The sequence below is a fragment of the Leguminivora glycinivorella genome, chromosome 25, assembly GCF_023078275.1.
Source record: "Leguminivora glycinivorella isolate SPB_JAAS2020 chromosome 25, LegGlyc_1.1, whole genome shotgun sequence".
Lineage (NCBI taxonomy): Eukaryota > Metazoa > Arthropoda > Insecta > Lepidoptera > Tortricidae > Leguminivora > Leguminivora glycinivorella.
Window position 1 is genome coordinate 8,751,723 of NC_062995.1, and position 19,378 is coordinate 8,771,100.

Here is a 19,378-nt window from a genome sequence, read left to right on the forward strand (position 1 = left end):
GTTCATGATACTACTAAAATGTAAGAGAATAAGGCAGATAGTACACTATCATATGTTTATCGTAGAAATATGATAATGGACTATCAGCCTAAGGGAAACATGGTGCATACTCCACTGGCAAGAGCTACAAAGCTCTTAAAATAAGAAGAAGGAGACTATAAAATGTATGGTTATGGAATTAAAAAACGTTTAGCTCTGCACATTTCTTAAATATATTGATTTATATGGACCATCTTACTAAGCCTTATCTAGTTAAAAGGGAGAAAACCTGTATTATTGATAGCAGAGCAGACAACATGTATTTTTTTAATTACTCAATAACCCTAAGTAAAAATTGTATTTGACCTAACGGGATTCAATAAAAACATGTTGTATACTCAATCCTCTTTGAGTAAACTGAAGGTAATTTTTCAGGAGACAAATGAACAATGATATCTAACCGAGACGAGGGCCCGGTGTATTACAGGGAGATACAGAAGAATGCATATCTCAAACGCATACCTAACGAGCCGAGCGGGAAGCTCAGGCCACTGGGGCATAAGGTAAATTATTATATTTCTTTGGTTTCTAATTAACCACTAAAAGATAAAAGTTTTTTTGCAAAAATTTCATTTTTGGCACAAGCTTTTATTGCCGACTGTACCTTTATTTGAACAGTCACCTACTGCTCTCCGAGATGTTTCTAAAAACCCCTTACTCAATGTGGATACGACGTTTATTTATAACAGAGTTTCTGACCAATGACCACCTTTCTGCTCCATCATCAGATCAGCTCCATGATACCATAATATTGCATTGTCACGTGATTTACATATGTGTGCAAAATTTCAGTTCAATAGGAAACCGGGAAGTGGTCAAATTTAGCTTCTATGTTTTGACGCACACTAACATACTAACAAGGCCAGTTCAATAAAAGCTTGTAAAAACCACCGACATCGTGGACCGATTTTCATGAAACATATGAAAATCGGTCCTTAGTGACCGGCCACATCAGAGCGTCGCGTGTCTCGGGGCGCGCAACGGACGTCCGCGCCACGCCACCTGAGTGTAATTCAAAAAACGTCTCCTCAGTACATTTTGTATAGGAAGGACGTAAGACGCGCCCCAGGTGGCGTGGCGGCGGCGTGGCGCGCGCCGCGCCGCTTGGAATTGAAAATTGTCCTTTTGAATTACACTCAGGTGGCGTGGCGCGGACGTCCGTTGCGCGCCCCGAGACACGCGACGCTCTGATGTGGCCGGTGCCTTAGAACATTCCCGACTAACTCAGCTTTCAAACAAAAAAACTAAATCTAAATCTTAAAGTTTTTAGCCATGTTCCATGAAAATCGGTCCACTATGTCGGTCAGGGGTTTTATCAAAATTTTAATCAAAAATCTCATGTTGAATTTTGAAGGTTAAGATTTGCATTACATTACATTTTGAATTCTTTCAGAAACCGCCACTCAAAGCTATGTGGACGCTCTTCTGTGTCCACAACGGACGGACTCCATTTCTCGAACAGTATCCAAGCCCTGAGTCCCCAGCCACGCTAACACATAAGCCGGCATGGCGAGCTTGCCTCAAGACTGCTAGGCATGTCACCGCCAGTGTTAAACCGCACACTGGCGATGAGTATGACTTCCTCGTGGACACCGATCAGGGGCCTGTGAGGATGTTAGCTCCTGATTGGTAAGTTATTTAATAGTTCTTTATGTTACTGGTGCATAATGTTATTAGTATTAGTTAAATCCAGACCTCAAGGCTGCTAGGCATGTCATGGCAAGTGTTAAACCGCATTCTGGCGGTGAGTATGACTTCTTCGTGGACACGGACCAGGGACCTGTCAGGATGCTGGCTCCGGACTGGTAAGTTATTTAAAAAATACATTTTATGATGAAAGCAATTATGCAAGCTACATGTATTAATATTTTGGAAGTAGTCAAACCGATTTCTCGTGAGATTGAAATGTTTCTAATATACCTGAGCCTTTTTCGAAAAGCAGTGTACATTACAATCAGTTTTCCTAAATATTGACTTTTTGAGCTCATTTTACTCATTGTTTTTTCTAACAATGCAACGCAACTAAATTTCTTGCCGTATTATAAATTATCAAGACTAGATACCTTAAGAGCGTTATAACATTTCGGCGTCGGGCGAAATTAGGTATTTTACCCGCCGCGCGAGCCCAATATGCCGACCCTTTCTAGCACGTCTTATCACTCGCTCGCACTACAATAATGGACCCAACAATCTTGATCCTTTCTATGGAATTTTGATAACAACCACAATCTACTATCTCGATATAAACTTTTGGTTTCTAATAAACATTATTTTGTACGAAAATACGAGAATATAGCGCGAAATAATATCAATTATGTTAAAATTTATTTAAAAAATTAAAGTAATAATTATAAAAGTAGATCCCATCCCAAATATTTGCTTTTGTTATATGATAAGTATTAGAGTAAAGTATAATTATATTAATATCTTATACTATTAAACGAGCAATTCTTGTATATTTATTTATTTATTTATTTATATATACCGACGATCTTGGAAACCGCTCTAACGATTTCGCTGAAATTTGTTTTGTGGCGGTTTTCGGGGGTGAAAAATCGATCTAGCGTAGCCTTAGATCCCGGAAAACGCGAATTTTCGAGTTTTCATGAGTTTTTCTTTCGCATTTGTAAACTTAAAATATGGTCCTTAATTTCGCCGCGCGCGCATCGATTCCGCTTAGCTCAGTCGCACGAGGTCGGTCTAATGTACGCAGATAGATCGTAGGTGTCAGGGTTTCGAATCCCGGTCAGAAATTAAGTTTTTGTTTTTTGTCTTTTTTTTTGTTTTTGTATTTATAAGAGTTTTTTTTTTATCTAAAGACGTGATATATTAAAATAGAACCGAGCGAAGCTCGGTCGCCCAGATATTGATGATAAAATAAGACAAATACAATTCTAATTACTTCAAGGTGGTGCTCAGGGTCTGATGATGGAGCCAGATGGTGGTCACCAATACCAATGAACAATATGACTATACAACTTCGTGGTTTACATGTCATTCTAGCATTTTCACTTTCACATTTCAAGTGCATATACCACGAGTATAGGTTTTCGGGTGTGCTGATTTAAAAATTAATGACCGATTTGGAATCTGACATTGCTGACTGTCACTTTGACACAAAAGTCGTCATGGGTGTCGTAAAATAGGTTTTAGGGGGTGCTGATTCCAAAATTAATGGCCAATGTGGAATCTGACATTGCTGACTGTCACTTTGACACAAAAGTCGTCATGGGTGTCGTCAAATAGGTTTGCGGGGGTGCTGATTCCAAAATTAATGAACAATGTGGAATCTGACATTGCTGACTGTCACTTTGACACAAAAGTCGTCATGGGTGTCGTAAAATAGGTTTTAGGTGGTGCTGATTCCAAAATTAATGACCAATGTGGAATCTGACATTGCTGACTGTCACTTTGACACAAAAGTCGTCATGGGTGTCGTCAAATAGGTTTGCGGGGGTGCTGATTCCAAAATTAATGAACAATGTGGAATCTGACATTGCTGACTGTCACTTTGACACAAAAGTCGTCATGGGTGTCGTAAAATAGGTTTTAGGTGGTGCTGATTCCAAAATTAATGACCAATGTGGAATCTGACATTGCTGACTGTCACTTTGACACAAAAGTCGTCATGGGTGTCGTCAAATAGGTTTGCGGGGGTGCTGATTCCAAAATTAATGAACAATGTGGAATCTGACATTGCTGACTGTCACTTTGACACAAAAGTCGTCATGGGTGTCGTAAAATTGGTTTTAGGGGGTGCTGATTCCAAAATTAATGACCAATGTGGAATCTTGACATTGCTGACTGTCACTTTGACACAAAAGTCGTCATGGGTTTCTTCAAAAAGGTTTCCGGGGGTGCTGATTCCAAAATTAACGACTATTTTGGAATCTCACAGTGCTAATTGTAATTTTGACACAAAAGGAATCATGGGTGTAGTCAAATAGTTTTTAGGGGGCACTGATTCCAAAATTAATGAAATGATTTAAAAAGTAATGACCGATTTGGAACCTGACATTGCACAGTACCCCTGGAAAGGAAACCTATTTGACGACACCCATAACGACTTTTATGTCAAAGTGACAGTCAGCAATGTCAGATTCCAAATTGATCATTAATATTGAGATCAGTACCCATGAAAACCTATTTGAAGACACCCATGATCACTTTTGTGTCAAAGTGACAGTCAACAGTGTCAAATTCCAAATTGGTCATTAGTTTTCAAACACCTCCGGATACCTATTTGACGACACCCATGACGACTTTTGTGTCAAAGTGACAGTCAGCAATGTCAGATTCCAAATTGGTCACTAATTTTGGAATCAGCACCCCCTAAAACCTATTTTACGACACCCATGACGACTTTTGTGTCAAAGTGACAGTCAGCAATGTCAGATTGAACATTGGTTATTAATTTTGGAATCAGCACCCCTAAAACCTATTTTACGACACCCATGACGACTTTTGTGTCAGAGTGACAGTCAGCAATGTCAGATTGAACATTGGTCATTAATTTTGGAATCAGCACCCCTAAAACCTATTTTACGACACCCATGACGACTTTTGTGTCAGAGTGACAGTCAGCAATGTCAGATTGAACATTGGTCATTAATTTTGGAATCAGCACCCCTAAAACCTATTTTACGACACCCATGACGACTTTTGTGTTAAAGTGACAGTCAGCAATGTCAGATTCCACATTGGTCATTAATTTTGGAATCAGCACCCCCTAAAACCTATTTTACGACACCCATGACGACTTTTGTGTCAAAGTGACAGTCAGCAATGTCAGATTCCAAATTGGTCATTAATTTTGGAATCAGCACCCCCTAAAACCTATTTTACGACACCCATGACGGCTTTTGTGTCAGAGTGACAGTCAGCAATGTCAGATTGAACATTAGTCATTAATTTTGGAATCAGCACCTCCTAAAACCTATTTTACGACACCCATGACGACTTTTGTGTCAAAGTGACAGTCAGCAATGTCAGATTCCACATTGGTCATTAATTTTGGAATCAGCACCCCCTAAAACCTATTTTACGACACCCATGACGACTTTTGTGTCAAAGTGACAGTCAGCAATGTCAGATTCCAAATTGGTCATTCATTTTGGAATCAGCACCCCCTAAAACCTATTTTACGACACCCATGACGACTTTTGTGTCAGAGTGACAGTCAGCAATGTCAGATTGAACATTAGTCATTAATTTTGGAATCAGCACCTCCTAAAACCCTTTTTACGACACCCATGACGACTTTTGTGTCAAAGTGACAGTCAGCAATCTGAGGTACTACATATTCGTAATCTAGTCAATAATTTCAGTTATTTTGAATCGACTATGATTCCGAATTATTGGTAATAGTAATGATTGTATAGATGATTAGTGATTCCTTTACATGTAATGGTAATTTACCGTTTCACTTGATTACATTACAAGTAATCTGACACCCAGTAGTGTCAGATTACAAAGTAAAATCAAGTAATCGTGTAATCCGGAATCGATTACGATTTCCCCATCTCTGGGTTTAGTTATATGGTTCATTGGTACTGGTGACCACCATCTGGCTCCATCATCAGACCCTGAGTACCACCTCTTGTCAAAGGTCTTGTTGAGACGAACCCAACGAGCCTAAACACGAAGTCGTTTACTTACATGGTTCACTGGTACTGGTGACCACCTTCTGGCTCCATCATCAGATCCCGAGTACCATCTTGATGTGTCTTATCATCTTGACCGTATTGTAATTTTCACATTTTTATCATCACAACGTTGTAATACTTTAACATTTAAACATAACAAAGTATTACAAAAGCAAATATTTACGGATCTAGGATCAAATTCGTTGGTCGCTGTTTACACACACACAATGCGAGGATAGCCCGTGTAGAAACAAGGCGTCCGACCCACACAACAATAAATATTCTCGACGTTTGCGATGAAAACTCGGAGACCAAAGTGACATACGTCTTACCTCCTCGAGCTCCGGCGCGGCACTGAAATCGCAGGCGTCCGTCGCCGGTAAAATAGCGACAGGAAGGCTAGTTTTCAAAAAATTGGCAAAAAATCATGATAAAATATTATAACGACAAATGGATAACAGCAGTTTAAGCACATTGTGCAGATTATTTATATACTAAAATAACTTCGATAACATGTAGATTTTCGGAGAAATGATCACTTGTTTCGATGTATTTTCAAGACAAAATTGAGTTCGTTTTACTTTCAATTTCTCAATTTCAAAGGATTAAATGATAAATATTGTTTAATGGGCCTGAAGTACAAGATATTTGGAACTTAAATTTACCTCATTTATGAGAGTGATCTTATCAAATTGTACATAATAAGAGCTCCGAATTCTGTGCTTCACGCGGTTTTCTCTTAAATAGGTACTCTAGTATTTACTTTGATTATTTAGTAATAAATATTTGTTAACGATGCCGAATTCTTTGGCCGAATACGAGCAATGAAAAACTATTATCAGATTAGGTAATGATGAAACAGGAGGCTGTGACTAAATTTATATTTTTTATGTGTTTTGGTGGCTGCCATTTCTGAATCCACTAACAGAGCGGTAGCTGATGTCTATGAGGGTTAATTAATGATGGCCGTTAACCACTATACGAAGGCTGAGGCCATAACCAAATACGCGGGATGCGACGATTGATTTCTATTATTGCCATTTATCACATGCTTTCTGTTTCGCCCTATGGTTTACTGCAGGGATGTAACGGAGTTCTGCTTCTGCTTCCGTTACTGCGGAACTTCCGTTTTGTTTTACACATCCGCTTCTGTTCCGGTTCTGTTATTTTTCATTGGTTTACTGGTAGAGAATGCCTTCAGGCATTAAGTCCGTCACTTGTACTTTTTTTTAAACTGTGCAATAAATTTTAAATAAATAAATACTTTCTAGATATATCTGTTTATACTTTATATAAGTGAACATGTGTTTATCTTGTAGGGAGGCCATGCAAGACTGGGTGACCCTCCTCCGCAGCAAGCTACACGAGCTGAAGATCCTCACCAAAGGAGAGAACGTGTACACCGCCCCCGCCCCGCGCCTGCGCCCCCCGCGCCCCGCGCCGGCACCCGGGACCCCACTTCACCTCTACCCCCACCCCTCCAGTACCGCCGGACAGGTGAGCCACACCACACTATAATAAAGAGTACTATCTACAGTATGGAGTGGAATTCCTTGCCGGCGGCTATATTTCCGAGCTCATACGACCTTCAAATCAAGGGTGAACAGGCATCTTCTGGGCGCGCTCACTCCATCGCAAGCCACGTCTTTGCTTTTGGCTAGTCTGTGGCCAAAAGTGAGCCCGTTTATAATTTTAAAACAAAAGTATCGCCACTCCCGCTTTCACCTCATAGTCATCGCCAGTCAACGCGACCAGTGGCCAGTTTCTCGAAAAGTACAAGCCTTGTATTACAAGTGTGTTTCCATGACAACCCATACGATTTGACAGTTCGCGCACTTGTAATACAAGACTTGTACCTTTCGAGAAACGGGCCCCAGAGGCCCATTACTCTAAAGATAATAGTCTAAGGACCAGTTGCATCAGGCTTGGCCAGACCGGTCGTCAAAAACTTAAAAACATATTTTGAATAAATTTTATATTTATTCAAATTCCTATTACAGAGTACCTGGCATAGAGCTGACCATACCGTCCCGAGCCATCGAACCTGAACCCCACAGTCAACCAGAAGAACAACCGACCATAGAGCCGATCATAGAGCCAACAGAGCACATAGACATCTCCAACTGGGACGAACCGGAACCCTTCGCGTCTCTACCAAGCACTAGTCAGGACATACCAAAGACTACCAAGATATGCGGGCAGAATATTTGCTTGGACGACTCTGTGTTAAGGTTAGTTGTTTCGCCGCTAGATGTCGCTGTACTGACCGCAAACTGCCGCGGTTCGCAATGTTGTGAATTAGTGTCAAAATCAGTTACTAGATGTCGCTGTTCCGATGGAAAACTAGCTAACTATATTTCTCTCATTTTATTCCGCGGTTTTGTACATGTGTACGCCAAGAAGTTCAAGAACACTGAAATTAGACTAGATTGAGCTGAAATTTTGCACACATATGTAAATCACGTTACAATGCAATATTATGGTATCATGGAGCAGAAAGGTGGCCATAGGAACTCTGTTATGAAACGTCGTATCCCCATCGAGTAAGGGGTTGTTAGAAGGTTCCCCTTGTTTTGGCATAATTTTACAATCGAGAATTCTTTTTGGCATAATCTATATTGGCATAATTCACCTTTCGCATAATCTGTTATGGCATAGTATAGTTACGCATAATTTGTCTAGGCATATTTTTGTTTGTCCGAATATATTTCATGCATAAAGGTTATTCGCCGAATGGTTTTTATGCATAAATTATTTCTGCATAACATGGTTTAGTGGAAATTTACTACGCAGAATTTTTATTATAGGTAATACTACTATATTAATGTTGCAGTTCTAACCTAACCTAACCGAAATTCTTGACAAAATGTTTTATTTGTTGAGGTCGCAGTTCTAACCTAACCAAACCGACTCTCTTAACAGCATTTAGTATGGGTGGATATTCTGATTTTAAGAAATATGCCAAATACAATTATGCGAATTAACTTTATTCATAAAAACAATCGGCGTAAACAGAATTATGCGAACTTATTTTCGGACAATGTGTTATTCGTATTATTTTCGATTATGACAAATAAGTTTTCTGCCAAATTAACATTCGGCGAAAATCGATTATGCGAAGTCTGTTATGCGAAAATCGTTTCGGACAATTAAAGTTATGCCAAATAGAGGGAACCCTTGTTAGAAACGTCTCGGAGAGCAGTAGATGACTGTTGAAAGAAAGGTATAGTCGGCGTTAAAAGTTTGTGCCAAAAATGAAATTTTTGCAAAAAAAAACTTATTTAATGACCTTATTTTAATCGCAGGAGGAATAACACGGACAGTGATGAAGAGTTTTTCGCGGAGATCGACCGGATTAGCGAAGAAGCGGAGAGCACTGAAGATGTCAAGGAATATAAGCAGACCGTGGTTGTTGAGGCCACTGCTGAGGAAACCCCTAGGTAAATTATAAGGACAAATTGAAATGGATAATTAAAATTTTGAAAAAACCCCCGACCGCGACATAGTGGACCCATTTTCATGAAACATATCTAAGAACTGTCCCGACTAACTCAGCTTTCAGACAAAAAAAAACTAAATCAAAATCGGTTCATCCGTTCGAGAGCTACGATGCCACAGACAGACACACACACAGACAGACAGACACGTCAAACTTATAACACCTCGTCGTTTTTGCGTCGGGGGTTAAAAATATAGTTTTGCAGTAGTAGAGCTACACGAGCTCATTCCACCGTCCCTGTTCTACCATGGGACTCTTAGACGCACGGCCGGTTTCCATCCTTACTTGGTAAATATTCCGCGAATTCGCACGAAGCGCTTTGCTTCTTATTTTCTCATGAGTTCTCATGAGGAATTCTTTGTCGACGGCTATATTTCCGAGCTCATATAACCCGGCAACCTTCAAATCAAGAGTGAACAGGCATCTTCTGGGCGAGCTCACTTCATCGTAGGCCACGTCTTTGCCTTTGGCTAGTCTGTGGCCAAGAGTAAGCCCATTTATAATAATAAAAAACCGGCCAAGAGCGTGTCGGGCTACGCTCAGTGTAGAGTTCCGTATAGTTTCTCGTATTTTTTCAAAAACTGTTCAACTTATCTAGCTCAAAATAATTTTCCTAGAAAGTGCTTATAAAGTTCTACTTTTGTGAAAAGTAAGTGGGGAGGGGGCACATTTTTTTTACTTTTTGGAGCGATTATTTCCGAAAATATTAACAATATCAAAAAATGATTTTCGTAGACCCCTATTCATTTTTATATTATACTTACGTCTACCCTACGGGGGTACCGTAATAAAACATTCTTTTCCACTTTTTATTTTACTACTTTGTCGGCGTGATTGATATACATATTGGCACTAAATTTCAGCATTCTAGTGCTAACGGTCACTGAGATTATCCGCGGACTGACCGACATGGCGAAACTATAAGAATAAGGGTTTCTAGTTGACCGTGAATCATTTAAACTCTTATAAACCTTTCGAAATCAAATTGCATTCACTGCTAACGGTAACACTTGTTTATGTATACAACATCATTACATTTATTTCATTAACATTCCAGCGACTACCAAGGCACAAACATAACGGTGATCCAAGTATCGAACAAGGAGCCTCCACACACCGCTATCCCCGTCCTAGGCCCCGAGACCGATGTCTTCAACTTCGACCTCCAACCGCTCTCCATCGAACCCAAAGAGAACTACATCAACATCGTCAACACCGAAGAAAATGGCTACGGAACAGTTTACAAAGAATCCGACTACGGACACATCAGTTTAACAACTACTGTTGCTTTAAACGGGAGAAAAGCATATATGAACGGTTATGTCAAGCTTCGACTTCAAGTGAGCGGTCACCGTTACCTGTAAGAAGAATTAAAGCGCTGGAGAAGGTTAGGAAGTCATCGCTACCCAATATGGAGACGTATGATTACTTATATCCAAGTAATTCGAATCAAGTGCAAGTCGAGGTGAATAGTGCGAACAGTGTACAGAATTGTGTGAACGGCAGTCACATTGTGAACAGTGGACAGACTTGTGTGAATGGTGGTTCGGTGACTGTGAGTGTGGAGTCTAGTGTTCGGGTTGTGAGGCCCCCGAGGCCAGTGGAACGGTCGCATAGCAACGCTTGTGAGAGGACGGAGAGTCCGAAGAGAGAGAGGAATGGTAAGTTATAGCTTGTAGTGTAAATATAACTTTACATTTATATAATATTGTCTTCGGTTACCGCGATAGTTACTCATGAAATAAAACTATGGAAACGGATTAAATCGCGTATAATGAATTTAAAATTTGTGTTGTATGGTGTTGGACATTTGCAGTTTGTTTCTTTGTCAATTTTGTGTAGATTAATTGGTTAATTATTTTTTAACAGAGTAATGGTAAAATTTTTTGAATATTGTATAACTGGCTTTATTAATAGTGTGTGAACCTGCCTTAGAAATCTATATTATTTGTGGTCATGGTTCGTTAATATTTCTTGTAAGTGGGTAGCTTTTGCACATTTTAATTTTTCCTCAGTCACCCGTTGACCACGAACGCTGTAAAGAGTTCGAAACGTCGGGATGTATTTTAAATTCATTATACGCGATTTAATCCGTTTCCATAGTTTTATTTACATTTATAATTTAAATTATTAAGTTCCCATAAGACACAGATATCTCAGTCGGTACCGACGACCGGTCTGGCTTAGTTGGTAATGACACTCCCTGCTAAGCCGCGGTCCTGGGTTGCATCATAGATTTTAATTCATGTGCTCTGCCTACCCCTTCATTGGATACAGGCGTGATTGTATGTATGTATGTATCCTGTGTATATCTTATGAAAGTCGACTTCTGTCACTAAATGTTGGTAACAAAATAGGATCGATTAAAATTTGCTGACATGACTATGTACAAACTTTTTGAGAACTGCTGATGGGATGGTATGATGTTATATTTAATTTATGGTTGCATGTATCTGTTCTAAATATAAACTGAAACGTTTTTGCAGACAAGAATCAAGATGGGAGCCAAGGCAAGCCGATATGGAAGCGCGGTTTAACGGAACTGTCTCTGCTGAGTCGGTTAAGGGGGCTCGGGCAGGGGCGGCGGCAGGACAGCCCTACGAGACACGACGATGACAGGTATTATTAAACAGAAGTTTCTAATTAGTGTATTACGATACAAGTGCGAAATATCGACATTTCGAAACCGTTTTCGGGTATATTTTTATTGGGGGGGGGGGGGGGGGGGGTTCAGTTCGTGCCATGTGGTCTATTTGTATGGCTAACCTACACTGAGAGAAAGCATTGTGAATTTAACAAGTTAGACTTGTTGCGGTTTATCCGTTTGAATCAGCCAAACGTATGTTTAAAACAATATGTGTCAAGTTGTTTTTATAAAATCGACTTCTTGATTCAAATATATTGCCGATTCAAATGACAAGTAGCTTGTTGTTTGAACCAAAGAGCACGTAGGCGCTATTTTAACCAAAAAACTTGTTGAACGAACATGAAAACTGGTTGTATTTTCTCTCAGTGTAGGCTCCGGGGGGGCGCGGGGCCGCGCATGCTTGGGATTAGTTGTCAAAGCGGACCCCAGGCTTCCATGAGCCGTGGCAAATGCCGGGATACGCAAGGATGATGATGAGGTTGATGACTGTATGGTAGTATCAGGGTTCGAAAATATCCGATATTCATAATAAATATCAAAATATCGGATATTTATGATATATATCGGATATATATCAACTTTGATATATATCCATTTTGTATGGAAGGCATATTATTATTTTGTTGCATTATTTATGAATACTACTTTAGACAAGGAAAAATCTACTAAAAAACATAACATTTAGTAGAAAAAAGTAACAAACACATAAAAACTATATTTTTAACAATTTTTTTTACCATTTTTGTATTGCAATAATTATAAAAAAAAATGATATTATATCGGATATTTATATCCATTGATATATATCGTCGAACCCAGCTGGCTATTATATCCGATATATATCGCATATATATCTTGATATATATCCATTGATATAAATATCCATTGATATATTACCTCGAACCCTGGGTAGTATTGTCGTTTCTGATCTGGTTTTGTTCCAGGAGCGGCACGGTGGCAGTCAAAGTGGTGCGGCGGTCGCGGCCCGAAGGCAGAGTCGACGGGACCCGTCGGAGAAGCAGCTCGCTCAGCAACGGTATGTATTTCTATATATATATACGCGGTCCGGGGTTCGAATCCCGGTAGGGGCATTTATTTGTGTGATGAACACAGATATTTGTTCCTGAGTCATGGATGTTTAGTTCTATGTATATAAGTATTTGTATGTTATATCAAAGAGGATCGAGTATTATAGAGCATGACTGTCAAAGAAAAATGTGTAATCACAGTGCATAGACTGCCATCTCTCGACACAGGCTTAAAACTTTTCAACCTCAGTTTTGACAATTTGGCTCATATTCTTAGCTTTTATGTTTTATAATGTCAAATATTAATATTAGCGCCATCTAACCGAGCGTACCCCAAAGGTGTATCGCCATCTAGCTCACCATACCTTTTTCTGTATGGTTTTGGGGTACGTTTTTTTGTATTGTATTTGTTTATTTGCTAATACACACAGATTACAATACAGGTCATGTTGGTGCGGTACAAATTCATGAGTGCATATTACGCCACAAGGCATGCAAAATATTAATCCTATACTAAAGCTAGTCTTAGCCTAAAGAGCCTAATTAAGCTTCCTAAAGGGAATACATATGTTTAAACTTATTATATTACAAGCCACACATAGTTATTATATTATCAATCAACACATAGTGCAATATATATAAATAGTAAGCCATGTCAAAATTACATTAAAATATTCAGAAAATAAAATAATCATGAATTAAACAAAATAGTACTAATAATATTCCAAAATAGTTTACATGATTAAAACATTCAATCGTATATTTTTTCAAAAAATTCCTTTAAGGAATAGAAAGGTCTACTAATTAAAAACGATTTTAAATTATTTTTAAATTCATCTATATTACAGCAATGTTTAATGTCGTTACTTAAAGTGTTGTATATTTTTATTCCGTTATATTCAGGACTCCTCTTAAAGTGTAGGTAATTGTTACATTTTGGTAACTCAATACTTGTGTTACTTCTCAATGCATGTATCTTTTTCTCTCCTTTGTACCTATATTTACATAAATTTGTATGAATGTGTATGCAAATTAGGTAGATGTAAAGCGATATGACAGTCATTATTTGGTGTTCTATAAAAAGTGGGCGACAGTGTTCTCCAGGTTTTGTTTTTGCAATACTTCTAACTGCTTTCTTTGTAAAATAAGTATAGCATTTACGTGAACACTGCTTCCCCAAACCTCCAGGCCGTACCTTAAAATACTCTCAAAGTAGGCGAAATATACCGTCTTAAGGACTGTTGAAGTAAGCATTTTGGATAAATTTCGGAGAGTATAACAAGCACTAGACTTTATCGGTCTATACGGAGTTATAAGTCTTTGGTATTTCTGAATATATACCGACCGGTCGGGCCTAGCGCGTAGTGACACTAGTGACCCTGCCTGCTATGCCTCGGTCCCGGCACAGTATAATAAAGAGTACTATCGTACAGTATGGCCACTCCCGCTCCCCACTGAAAGTGCCGCCCACCACCTCTCGGTTACCTCACAGTTACCGCCTGTCACCGCGAACACTCGACCTGTCATATCTCACTCATACAAGCATAGTACGCGTTCACCTACACGAGCTTAGACTGTGTGCTTAGAAACGCGCCTCTTTCATATTGATCGCCAGTGTCCGAGGTGTAGTCCCGGGTTCGAATCCCGGTAAGGGCATGTATTTCTGTGATGAACACAGATATTTCTTCCTGAGTCATGGATGTTTTATTGTTTTCTATGTGTATAAGTATTTGTATATTATATATTTCGTTGTCTGAGTACCTGCAACATAAGCCTTCTTGAGCTTACCGAGGGACTCAGTCAATCTGTGTAAGAATCCTATAATATTTATAATTATTATCTAAATTATATATTATAATTATATATTATATTTATAATTATTTATAAAAGAAGAAACTGACTGACTGACTGACATATCAACGCACAGCCGAAACCGCTGGTCCTAAATTCCAAATTTGGCACGTGGGTTCCTTATAAGGTGTAGAGGAGCACTAAGAAAGGATTTTTCAAAATTCACATCTTAAGGGGGTGAAATGGGGTCCAAAGTTCAACGTTTTATTAAGATTACTTTTAGTACGCTTGCGAAGCCGCGGGAAAAAACTAGCTATATTATATTCATCCTTTTTTTCTTATGCGCACTGCCAAGGAGTGGAATTCCTTGCCGGCGGCTATATTTCCGAGCTCATATAACCCGGCAACCTTCAAATCAAGAGTGAACAGGCATCTTCTGGGCGAGCTCACTCCATCGTAGGCCACGTCTTTGCCTTTGGCTAGTCTGTGGCCAAGAGTAAGCCCATTTATAATTTAAAAAAAAAACCCGGTTGTCGACCAGTCTGGCCTAGCGCGTAGTGACCCTGCCTGCTAAGCCGCGGTCTGGGTTCGAATCCCGGTAAGGGCATTTATTTGTGTGATGAACACAGGTATTTGTTCCGGAGTCATGGATGTTTTCTATGTACTTATATATAAGTATGTATTTATCTATATAAGTATGTATATCGTCGCCTAGCACTCATAGTACAAGCTTTGCTTAGTTTGGGCCTGGGTTGATCTGTGGAAGGTGTCCCCCAATATTTATTTATTTTTACGTCGGTCGCTAATAAGGGTACGGCTCGCCTGTTAAGCACCCACCAGAGCCTATGGACGCCTGCAACTCTAGAGGTGTTGCGTTTGTTTGAGAACGCCACATAATAGTAAATTGGCAACGTGGGGCGGAACTCAAATATTGCAAACGAGAGTCGAGCTTGCAGTATTCTTACGCCCAGAGCTACACACAAAGTTTTACATCACCCTTGCAACAAAACAATGCATGAAAACGATGAAACAAGTCAATTATGATACTTCAATTTTATTAAAAAATGGTTCGGTGGCATTTGTTCCCAGTCGAAATCTCCCCGCTGTACCTTATTCAAGTTATTAATCTATTAATTAAACGTTAATTAAAAAACGATTAACAAGGGCCTTAATACCCTTTATAAGGAAAACACACTCCTAACTAATTGAATATTAATAGTATTCAATTCGAAAAGGTAGTATTCAAGGTCAAAAAAGACGAGTGGCGTGGGTAACAATTTGAGGCGAAGACGCCACGAGTATTTTTTGACTCAGTTAAAGACCGTTGCATATAATAGCTTTTCTACGACCATGCACTTACTTTTTAATAGTTTTCTTGAATAACTTTCGTGAAGTTCACACTGTTTCCTGTATTTTGGCGCAAAGGTGTGCACTGTCAGCTCAGCTGCACAAAGCCTTCCATCTTTATAACAGTGCGTTGCCGTGGTTACAAAGCCAAACAATGCGTTTTCAGTTTTTTCGATACTGTGCGCATGCGCGGAAAGCTGGCAGACGCTGGCTTTGGGGAAAGACTTTTATGTAGGATTTTAAAGATCTAATATGCACGACCCTGTAAATGACGTATAACAGTTCGGGAGTAGAAAATAATCATTAAATCATCATTAAGAACATTGATATGGATAACAATAATTTATTAGATTTTTAATTACTTTATTACTCAAGATAAAGTCATTACTTAATGATTTTTGAACAATGGATATAGTATATAAAGCAACTCTTAAACGAATATCGTCACTCCGAATTTAAACTTCGAATCAAAATGAAGTCCGTTATGTTGGCACTGGTCTGCGTAGTAATGTTGGTAGTAATATCAACGCCTGTGGAAGCAGACAAGCTGATAGGCAGTTGCGTGTGGGGGGGAGTGGATTACACGTCCAACTGTAACGGGGAGTGCAAGCGCCGCGGGTTCAGGGGCGGACATTGCGGGAGCTTCGCTAACGTCAACTGCTGGTGCGAGACGTGACATGGCGGACGGGACAAGATGGCGGACGGTGACAACATGGCGACGCTCATTGGATTTTTATTTACATGTAATTTAAAGTATTAAACTGATTATAATGAAGGAAAATGTGTCTTTCTGTATGTTATTTTAGCTAAACTAATGTCTCCACTATTTAATAGACAGTCGAATGATATAGATACTCTAGTCTAGCTTAGTGTAGCTGTCTCTTTCACTCAATGACGCTGCGACTATCAAAAAAGAGTGACGTAGAAAATATAGAGACAGCAATAGTAGTGTGTTAGAGCGAGAGAGATATAGTCGAATAACATTGAGACAGCTAAACTAGGTAATGCCTCCACTACGTAATAGACAGTCGAACTCGAATGATATACGTACTCTGGTCTAGCCTAGTATAGCTGTTTTTTCCAATTTGTAACCAGTTACAATACGGGATATTTTTTCCCGTTTGGAATCTGGTTACCAACCATGGTTACGAATCCGTAATGATTTAGTCTCATTTTGTAACCAGTTACAACACGGGATTATTTTTCCCGTTGCGAAGCCGGTTACCAAACGTGGTTACAAATCGGTAATGGGAAAGTCCCAATTTGAAGTAGAGATGTGTCAACCCGGTTTGCCAACCCGGTCCAAACCGAGTTAGGCTCAACTCGGCCCGACTCGGTTTGACAGTTCACCAACCCGGTTCTAACGAGCAGAAGGAACGCAGCCGAACGAAGGTACGATCGGTCCCATTCCCACTCGTCTCGACTCGAAATTGTCTCGAGATAGCGGGCCGAGCAAACGAAACCGCCATTGCAAGCCGGCGAGTGCAAGCAGGATAGCTGTTTTTTCGCGCCGAAAAGTAGCGCCACAGCCAGAATTTCAAACACGCTTGCAGTCCCGGCCGTGCGCGCTTTGGTTTGATTTTAATAATAAAAGTTATTTTGCCGCGCGATTCAATAACAAATATGAATTATATGAATCTTAACATTTTATTGCCCTAACTTTATAAGCTAAAAATATTATCAATTTTATTTTAAAGGTGGAGAAAATATAGTAGATGCACGGGATAAGACAATGGTTTTAACACTCCAAAACTAAGTGGATACATTTCTAAGACATAGACAATATTATTGTGACACTTGTTAAGTCGATCTATCGCGCTTCACGTTATTTAATGTGTTTCGCTCATAACTCGACTCAACTCAACCCGGCCGACTCGATTCGTGTTTAATTCTGACGAAGCGCTTCACACGGGCCAAACCTAACCGCTACATTTATACGCTAAGGACCGTCGTAGCAACTCGGTTTGGTCAAACCGGGTTGAAACCGGGTTACGTAGAAACTCAAACCGTTCAGCCCGGTTTGCGATATTTTCGGTTTGGCACATCTCTAATTTGAAGCCAGTTTTGAACTGGGATTTTTTTCCCGTTTCGAAGCTGGTTACCAATTTTTAGTTACGAAACGGTACTAATGGCTGTCTGAGGTATCTCGAAAACGGCATCTTCGCGGGTCGAAAATCATTGACAATATGCTTTATATTTGGGAATAAATAAAACTCATTGGGTGACAAATCAGGACTGTATTAAATATGGTGGATGACCCGTTATTAGGGAACTTTACTGTACTTAAAATAAAGTATTTTATACCATGAACGAAATAAAACAGATAAATATAAGAAAAACATGGATAGAAGTTATTTTTAAATCAAATTTCTATTTAACAAGCCAGGTAGAAATATATAAACTTATAAAGTAACGGAGTTGACCGTGGCGTCACTCAATTCGATTTCATATTAATTCCATATTAGCAAGACGTTCAAATTCGTTTTGACAGTTCTTAAAAAGGAGCTGATTTGACTATAAGACAAGTATACTCCGTTTCTTTTAGGATTAGAATTATCTGTCAAACGGGTAAACGAAGAAGCAATGGTCGTAAAGTTTCCTTCTTCGATTTCGGCCGATACCACTGATTTCTCGGAACTTATGTACATTAGGTAGTGACAGTGGCGTTTTAAAAATAAAGCGAGGACTCTTTGGGTTTTTTAATGTACAACCTTTCTATGAAAAATTGCAAACACAATTTATTAAAATTCTTAGCTTTTCATCTTAGAATTTAAATTAACCAAAGTTATGTTTCTTATCTGTTCACAAAGCTGAGTAATGTACGTGTTAATAAAACATGATAATAAATACGAAATATTTATTAACTCGTATTCACTGTTCGATCCGCAGAATGTGCCCGATAAAAAACCTTAAGTCTCGTTCTTGACACGTCTCTTTAATGCTAAAAAAACGAAGTATAGCCTATTCTATATTTACACCTTTCAAAAATCGAGTTTCGCCTATGTATGACAGCGGGCATTGTCATTGTGAAAAATCCTGCGTCGTAGTTTTGGTGGTCGCGTGCCACTCCGAATTAACCGTTTCACGGTCTTCTAGCAGCACTAGCCTTTGATACCAAAAAAGCAGGCCACCATTTGCTTCACGGTGCTTTTTGCACGAGCTGCTTTCGTTGGCTTTGGCTGATTTTGAAACACCCACACTGTTGATTGTTGCACAGTATAAAACCAGTAATAATTCTTCTAACAAATGTTGCGCCGCGCGGTTTGTCCTTGAGTAGCGCTCGCACGCAGCGAGGTGCAGTGAGTGCGGAACCGGAGGATGCCGGTCGCGTCAGTACGCGCCGCGCTGCCGTGTGTGCGAGAGAGCCAAATACCGATCGCGT

At 39.5% G+C, this 19,378-nt stretch overlaps 2 protein-coding genes across 2 annotated transcripts; both read left to right on the forward strand.

Annotated features, from left to right (window-relative positions):
• The first annotated feature begins 428 nt into the window (after nucleotides 1–428).
• On the forward strand, nucleotides 429–10,667 carry LOC125239528. Its single transcript, XM_048147142.1, has 7 exons — nucleotides 429–542; nucleotides 1,433–1,668; nucleotides 7,004–7,012; nucleotides 7,059–7,181; nucleotides 7,685–7,915; nucleotides 8,990–9,124; nucleotides 10,241–10,667. The coding sequence occupies exons 1-7, from the start codon at nucleotides 429–431 to the stop codon at nucleotides 10,545–10,547; spliced, it is 1,155 nt and encodes a 384-aa protein (XP_048003099.1). The 3' UTR covers nucleotides 10,548–10,667.
• Nucleotides 10,668–16,462: 5,795 nt separating this feature from the next.
• On the forward strand, nucleotides 16,463–16,777 carry LOC125239502 (defensin ARD1). Its single transcript, XM_048147116.1, has one exon. The coding sequence runs from the start codon at nucleotides 16,469–16,471 to the stop codon at nucleotides 16,670–16,672; it is 204 nt and encodes a 67-aa protein (XP_048003073.1). The 5' UTR covers nucleotides 16,463–16,468; the 3' UTR covers nucleotides 16,673–16,777.
• The last annotated feature ends 2,601 nt before the right edge of the window (nucleotides 16,778–19,378 follow it).